Source organism: Diadema antillarum, unplaced genomic scaffold (assembly GCF_040938485.1).
Source record: "Diadema antillarum isolate AM-2024a unplaced genomic scaffold, OU_Dant_1.0 seq00000893_RagTag, whole genome shotgun sequence".
Classification (NCBI taxonomy): Eukaryota; Metazoa; Echinodermata; class Echinoidea; order Diadematoida; family Diadematidae; genus Diadema; species Diadema antillarum.
Window position 1 is genome coordinate 983,794 of NW_027271756.1, and position 8,704 is coordinate 992,497.

General features: G+C 38.6%; 1 protein-coding gene across 1 annotated transcript in view; it reads right to left on the reverse strand.

Moving 5' to 3' along the window:
• LOC139740982 (uncharacterized) overlaps nt 1–6,077 on the reverse strand; it is a 60,144-nt gene extending 54,067 nt beyond the window's left edge. The window contains exon 1 of the mRNA XM_071651566.1: nt 5,438–6,077. Within this exon, the coding sequence (XP_071507667.1) occupies nt 5,438–5,870 (433 nt within the window). The 5' untranslated portion in view covers nt 5,871–6,077. The remainder of the gene's footprint in view (nt 1–5,437) is intronic.
• Nucleotides 6,078–8,704: the final 2,627 nt, after the last annotated feature.

Below are 8,704 nucleotides of genomic sequence, written 5' to 3' on the forward strand. Positions count from 1 at the left end.
CAGCGCACTATACATCTGCGATATTCCTCAGGAGTATTCGCACTGGACAAAGAGAAAAAAATGGGTCTCGTGTTGATGTATGAAATTATAGATGTTTGTGGTTGGCATTTCAGCAAGCGCGTCATATTTGGGTTAGTGTAATGATCACTATGTGGACAAATTAGTTTTAAGTGAATTATAGGGTTCGCAGGGCACGGGGAAAATAACGACTGGTCAGCGTGTACTGATTGTACTCGTGGTTCGTAATTGGCGATTAATTAACGAGTTAGAGAGAGCGGATATGGATGTGGTTGGTTTAGTTTTACAGGCTACGGACTTTGAGGTTAGGGGGACTTTGGATGTGTTTCTCAGCGAACATAATTTGGCCTCAATGGGTGACAGACAAAATCTCTATGACTCTCGTGGAGGGAAATCATTATTATTCTAAAAATCTAGCCCCGATTACCCTCACAGCATTCCCTTGTACAAATTGAAGTGTAAATAAATTAGATACACATCTTCCTATTATCGATAATCATGATTGTGTACAGCGCATCATAAAGGTAGCTAAAGAGTTGAGCGAATATAATCACGAATCTATAAATGTTGTTTCCAAGAAAGATCTCATTATGTAGGAAGCAGGTACAAAGAAAAGATTAGTAACTGTGTGTTGCGTCTGACGTAGGATTCTCTATTAACTTATACCACGAATATACATACCTAATGTCTTCACTTGTGAATGACATGTTGTGAATTTGCCCAAATAGTTCCCTTATGATTGTCAGTGACGTATAAACATGGTATGGTGTTTACGGCTTAAGATACTCCCACAATCCCAACAGCAATGAGTAATCGAAAGGTACATGGCATTTTTTTTTCAATTTCTCTTCAATTTCTTGTCAAGTCACCATCGGAGGGAAAGAGTGTCTCATCCTTTGAATGTATCATGGCAAAAATATGATTGTCTTCACACGTTCCATCATAAAGACATCACAAAAGCTACAACTCACTTCTTTAAAAAAACAGAACGATTGCTGACGTAACGATTAAAAACAAAAGGTGCTGGATAATGGGAAATTACCACTCTCATGGGCAGGCACCGTGATCGCAGAAAATCGTTGTGACTCTTTACTGTTGCATACAAATCGAAACATATCGTACTTTTACAGATATTATCTAACCATGTTCATGTAGTTTATGTAAAATGTTTAAAAGGAGAAACGTTACTGGTGCTTTTTTGTCGAGACATAGTTGAATTGGTTCCAACGTCTTTATCACCTGACTTTTTGCCTTTTGAACACAACTAAGGTCATCGCACTAGCCATTTTAGCTTCCTCAAATCATGGGTCCATGCTCAAATAAACACTAATCGATACATCAGGTGCACGTCACAACAAGAACAACAGCAACAACAAAGAAATGAAAGGACAGAGAGAAAAGTTGGGAAAAAATCTTCTTGAATTTCGAGCTCTTATTTGTGTATTTACATGCAACGTACAAGTTTAAGAACAAGCTGAGAGTTCAGTAATTGCGTTAATGTCACGGAATGGTGGCAGTCAGATGGGGGTTAATCCTTTGATAATTGAGGACCATTTCCGGCAAGCATATAGCGCGGCTACAAACGCGCGCGCTGCGTCAACTGGACATCGCGATGGATGCCCCTATGTCAATGCGTTTCCGTGGACGATATGTTAACTCCTAGACGTCACCGACGTAGAAAGTCATGTGATTATTCTTATATTCCCCCCCCCTTTTTTTCTGCCAGAAAATGCGGTGAATGATCAGTATTAGGTCAGAGAATTCACTAGGGACTTGCGCCGTGTAATTTGAGTTGAAGTCATACAGGAGAAAACTCCAACAAGTTGTGAACATACTGACAAGGGGAAAAAGGCGTGAGTGTTTGGAACTGAAAAGCAAAAAAAGCAGAGCAATGCTTGACAAGCCTGCCTATGAAAAACACCTTAAGAAAATGTTTGAATTCTCATTCTTTTTTACGTTTTTTTTCTTCTCAGGCTTTTGATTTTCTTTTTTTTTTTTCATTCTACATGGTCAACTCCCTTATTCCCCTATTTTCCTAGCGATCTTTTTAAGGGAGTTGAAAAGTGTGGCATGACGAATATTTTCTGAGGTGGTGCGCATGAGAAAAGGACACCGTTGTTGCCCCAGATGTTAGTACTGCCATAATGAGGGTGTTTGTGCAGTTAATTGCGGTCCCATTAAGGCCTATATTTGACGATGGCCGTGAAACCGATGGACAGAGAGAGAGGGGAAGAGAGAGAGTTAGTTACAGAAAGACAGACTGTCAGAAAGACGGACCGACAGAAGAACAGAAAAAAAGGGAGAGAAGATAGAGAGGGAGATTGATGGAGAGAAGGACAGACTGGATATAAAACATATAGACAGAAGAAAGAGAAGAGAAGAGAGAGAGAGGAAGAAAGATGGATCAAAATACATGATGTCATTGAACAGGTCGATGGGGGAGAGAACAGTGTTAAAGAAATAAAAGGAAATCGAACATGGGAAATAGTGATTTTTGGAAATGACCCACATTTCAGTGTACACATTGTGAATTATGTGCATGAAGGGTTTTCTTCTTCTGCCCCCCCCCCCAAAAAAAAAGTGTTTCGTTTTCCTTTCGTGTTTGTTCGATCATTTCTGTCAGCTCCACTTGAGATGTCCAAAGGCAACATCCAAATTTCCAAGGTGTAGAATTCAGATTTTTTTTTTGTGATGGCACTCACGTTTGATTGACGTGACTCCTTTGACTTTGACTCTCAAAGTAACAATAGACTAAATGATTATATCTAATAACTTCTACCGTAATTTAAACATGGGCACAAATGTGGTCAGAGTTTCAGCATTAACGAGTGTTTTAAAAGTAGTCAAATCACACTTCATTCATCCGGAAATGTTTTTCTTCATCGAAACTTTTTGGGACGATATTAACGTGTCGAATTACTCCGTTTCCGTAAATGAAAAAAAGAAGAATACATCTGCACACGCCATTGAGTTTACCGTTGACAAAGTCTTACTGGTTTTACTCCATGTCATAATTTCTCTTCATGCAGTAAGAGAAGAACCTTTCATATACCACCAGTGACACTTCGAAACACACAAAGTGGAGCAATTTGTCTCTTTTTTGTGAACTGCGGTGAGATATCCAGTGTTCTATACTGGGAGTCAAGCAATTATATTTTCTCATGGAAGGATGAGGTGAAATATGATGGGATATTCACTTTACCAAGTGTCAGTTAAATGAATCGCATTTTGTGTTAAACAAATAAGATTTAGTTACAGTTAAAAGTGAGAACAATACCGCCTAAATGGTGGCAATTCTATTATATCAATGCTATGATTTGTAAATTCATGAAACCCATGTCAAACAGAACAGGTGAAGGTGATTCAATGAGGAGAAAAAAAAACCCAACGACAACAACAACAAAACTTTGCATGCCAACGTAACATCTTTCGAGTTCACCGCCTGATTTTTGATGAATGAATGCACACCCACTGATGATGGTTATTTCATGGGATTTCAGAGCCAGATATCCCGCATCCTTTTCGGTATCCTTCACCTTTCATGATAATGGTATCTTCTGGTCTAGGGCATCTCATGGTCTCAGTCTCTAATTATGGTACAGTATCTTCATTAATGTAAGCACTACTCTCTTCTAGTGAGCATTACAAGTATATATAACTCAACAATGACATTTATACCCACTTAAAAATTGGTCAAGAGGGGCAGAGTGAATAAAACATATTGTACGCATGCAGGGGTGCAGGCACCACGCAGGATTCGAATCCAAGACCTCTTGTTCTTGTGCTTTGCCATGGGACATTCGATCCTTCCGAGAGCCAGTCTAATTTGCAAACTAATTGTGCACCTCCAGAGGCTCATTGATGAAAACTTGATATTTCTTCCCCATGCCATTTTGTGTATATGTCATTTAATCGGTGCTCCTAATGTGCGTTTTCCCAAAAAAAATGTTTGGATAAGATAAAGTCAAAGTCCAGAGACTGTATTAACAGAACTTATGCTGTGAATTTCTGCGGATCCCGACGTAATCTACAATCGCTTCACTCACGAGCATTATCCATTATACCCTCTCAGACAGGGGCTATGTATGACATGATTATTTGCACATGATACAGAAGCATATAATTGGGGTCACATCCGTATATAAGATAGAATAGTTATCTCATCTGTGTGACAACGGAGTTTGTCGACATGGAGGATTACATCTTCACAAAATGTACAACATTACGTCATACATGTTAAACATAAACGCTGTTGCTGTCTTTGGCAGATAAGTGTATATACCTTAAGCATTGTGAAGAGAAAATCTGGGCAGTGGTTTTAATCCACGTTCTGTAACATTCAAAAGCTCCCAATGAATTCATGCAGGTGGAGAGGAAATTGAATTGATTTGAAATCAAAGTGTGAGTAGTAGGGGGTTTCTTTTGCGTTGTTTTGTTTCTGAGTAAATACGGAGTGGGATTCCTACTTGCTTGATTTATATATATATATATATGTATATATATATATATATATATATATATATATATATATATGTATATATATGTGTGTGTGTGTGTATGTATATATATATCTATAATATATATATATATATATATATATACATATATATATATATATTATATATATATATATCAATATACATAGATATATACTTATCAATATATTTGTTGGGTCTTTTTCTCGAGAAAATCCCTTAAATATTTAAATGATGCCTCACTTTTCATTTCATTCATTCATTCATTCATTTATTTTTCATTTCCAACAGTAACATATGAATATATTACAGAAATTGAATACATAGATTTCATCATAATACAAAATAAAGAATAAGTTTACAGAAAAATTGTAAGTATACGAAAATGTTGGAATTGTAACTTAATTGTAACATGACAAGGATTATCCCTGAAATTATGGATAAATATATCAAATGTTCTCTTATAATTTTCCTTGTTTTTAGCAGCTTTAATCTCAAATATCTCAACTTAGCAATAAAAGTGTTAACCCGTTTTGCAATCACACTACTCATACAATAACAACAACCAAAGGACAATACACAATGTTGCCCATAGATATATATGTATATATATATATATATATATATATATATATATATATATATATATATATGTTTATATCTACATTACACATATATTCGTTTTATGCTTTTCATTTTTACATTTTTGGGTTGGGTTTTTTTTATCTTAAACGGGTATGCACCTGTAAACACCTGATTAAAAAAAAACACCTCAACGAAAAGCATTTCAATAGACAAAGCAATCTCCTTTTGCACCATACAGGTTGCGCAGTCACAATGGGAGATTTTTTTTTCGCTCTCTCTCTCTTTTAGAAAACAAACACTCCAAATGGAATGAATGAATGAACTTCACACATGGCTGAAATAAAGGGCCTGATTCTTACTTTTGACGGGCGTGTAACTTTTGACGGTATTGCCTTTTCCATCAAGGTAGTCGTCACTCTCCGAGATCGCTTTCAGCACCTTCACCACTCTCTTGGGGATCGCAGTCCCCTCCAACTTCCTCAACACTTCCTCCTCGATATCCCCATCGTCATCGAATTCGTCGTCGTCGTCCGCGTCGACATCGATCCCCGTATCGGTCCTCTCTTGGGCTCTAGCGGCTGAGTCGTCCGCCGCCGCCCCTGCCGCCGCGGGCTGGGGTTGGTGCACGGAGTGCCGAGTACCCACTTGATCTAAATCCGGATTATATTCCCGACCATCGAGGCGATCGGAGTCGGCTGCGGCAGGACTGACTGGATTGGCTAAGCTCACCGCGAACAGCATGCACAGGATTAAAATCCAAAGAGACATCGCTCTGTGAGGCGACATGGTCATCGAAAATCGAGTTGTTATTCCCCGGAGGACAATGACACACTAATTGGTTATACAGCGAGCAACGTGAAAAGGAAGACACACAAATTTATTTCCCCTCCCTATTCTCTCTTTCTCTCTCTCTGCCTGATGAGCGCATCCACGAGTAGGCCGCACAGTTCAGTGGTCCAGGTCGATTCTGAGAGAAGAGGGACGACCTCCACACGGTCCGCCTCCTGGGTTACTGTACCTACGCAAAAAGAAAAAAAAAGGCGGCCGACAAAATCAATTCATATCATATCACGTCACAACGATTTTTTTCCCCTCTCTCCATGTATACAGGAGTGCACCGGTTTTGTTGCATCAAAAAGCGGTGAGAAGAAAAAAAAAAGAGAAAGAAATGAGAGAGCCCCACTTCGGCGTGGGATCTTGTCAATAATTTCATACGCCCTGCTTTTGTCCTCTGTCACTATGATTTGTATTTGTTGTCTTTTCGCTCTTTCCGCAAGAAATTCCCAAGACTGAGGGCTGCGTAAGCTACGTTTATGAAGATAAAACCATAGACGATTACGTTTTGATGCTAGCAGACAAACGCGCAAATCTTGTCCTCTCGTGGTTTCACGAGAGCCTGCTGGGTTTATCGCACTCTTTTGTTATAGCGCTCGTTATTATTCGTTAGATATGGAATAACAACCGCTGGGGGCGAGATCGCACTCTTCTCTTTGCCGTGATCTGAACAGAGAAACGCCCCCAAAGGCGGGAAACGGACAGCGTCTTTTGTGCGCAGACGATTGCGGTATGTCAACCTGCGTTCATTACACATCCTAATTTCATACTCGCAATATTCTCAGTGACAATGGGAGGAAGTATTATTATTTTTCGGTCAAACCACCCATTGAAACCCGAGGACTAGCTCAATAAAATATTATTCAGGGAGATTAAAGAGTTTGGGTCAACCCAAATATCTAGTCATATGCTGGAATGTTTTCAGAGCTTGTTTGATTGAGCTAATTCATCCTTTGATACACATTAACTGGGAATCTCCTTGAGCAGGTGGAAAGATCTTAAGAAAAACAAAAGTTTATCAGCAAGCTTTCCTATGCAGTAGATTCTTTGAGGAGAAAAATAAAGGAGAAAACAGACAATTTTCAAAACTATTTTTCTCAATGACAGTAGACATGATAACGACTTTAAGGATGTATATGCAATTAATATGGCGCCACCGCAGACATTTCTGAAAAAAAAATCATTACAAGTTCAAATGACAACAAATCAAGCTATGTCGTATCCTCCAGCACTACTTGGTTAAAGATGTAGTATTGACCAAAACTATTCATTCTGTGTAAAACATGTATATATATTTTCGTTTGTTATCTTCAAGTGTAGGCCCCATATTTTCATTTGGGTTGATTTATGTGTTGTACAATTATTAATCCGTATTGAATCGCCAAAAGAAATAGACTCTAATTTTGTTTAATTCAACAAGCCCAGTATTCCTCTTGAGGCCTCCCTGCTCTTCTCCCTCCCTCTCTTTCTTTCTTATCTTTATATACGTAAAGAGGACCAGCGCAATTTAATCTTGACCCACGTAAGTAAAATTCAAAGCACACAAACGCAGAAGATGATATTTAACCTAGAACGGGATGCAATAAAGGGGAGTCAAATTTTTACAAAGTGTTTTGAGTGCGAGTGCCACGATTACTTGAATTAGACAATAATTATATTCATCGTATTATTACGGGACAACGCGTAAACTATTTTGTCTGAACAATGCACTGGTCTTGATTCTCCCACAGCTTTCGTTTATTTAAAGATGAAATAGGTCTTTGTGATGCAACAGGCACAGATACACGGTTCTTTGAACTCACTTAACCTTTGATAAAAGGATGAGTTTCTCAGTGTTCGCTCTATCTTTTTCTTTTTCTTTCTTTTAATCTTATTGTTTGTGTATTTTCCTAAGGGGGAATGGCTCTTTCAGCGATTCCTAGGTGGGGGAAGTTCCTTGACTTAGGAGGGAGTAACGACAGGAGCAAGGAGAGGCGGAAATTTGGGTAAGGAAAGAAAAATACGGGAGGGGGAAAACCGTGTCTGCGAGCAAATGGCAGGCTATACATCATAGGGAAGCGCATCGCTTGGCGGGCATCGCTTGATCAGCATGCAGACGACTTCGGGAATGGGTGAAGCAAATGAATGATTTCATTATTTCCCGAAATTAACTCTTTACAGGATTTGTGATCTTTTCGTTCTCTTTTTTCTTCCGTCAATCTTCTGTCGTCGATCGAAAGGTCAAGGGTAACGCTAGGTCTGTCTTCTCACAGGAAGAAAGTACGATTAAAAGCTGTTATCGTATCTTACTTTTTTCACCTTCGCTATGTTCAGATATGTTTCTCTTTTCCTTTTTGTTTGTGTGTCCCTCTTTCTTTTGCATGTGCTTTAATTCGCACATGGACACGCATTTGTAGACACAAGAAGTAATGGAGAAAAAAAAATCTCCTTAATGCAATGTATCAAAACTTTCTTCTAACTTGTAAATTTTTGCAAAGTCTTTGCCATTAACATCATTTTAGCGGGAATCAAACACATGAATTGTAACGTGAAACTGGGAGATGCAAGATGCCATAGGTGCAGAAATCAAAGACAAGTCTTGCAGAAACTCTTCGCTCAAAATAATGTTCCCGTTTTACCATTTTGACCTCTCTTCATAGTCCCAATCGGCATTTTTTTTTTTTTTTTGTGAAGGGGGAACGCATCCCACATATTTTGCAGTTTATAGTTTGCTTTATTTTGCTTCTTTTTTTTACCCGTCCTCCAAGAGATGGTCAGGAATAGAATTTTCCTCTCTTTTTTTGTGTGTGTGT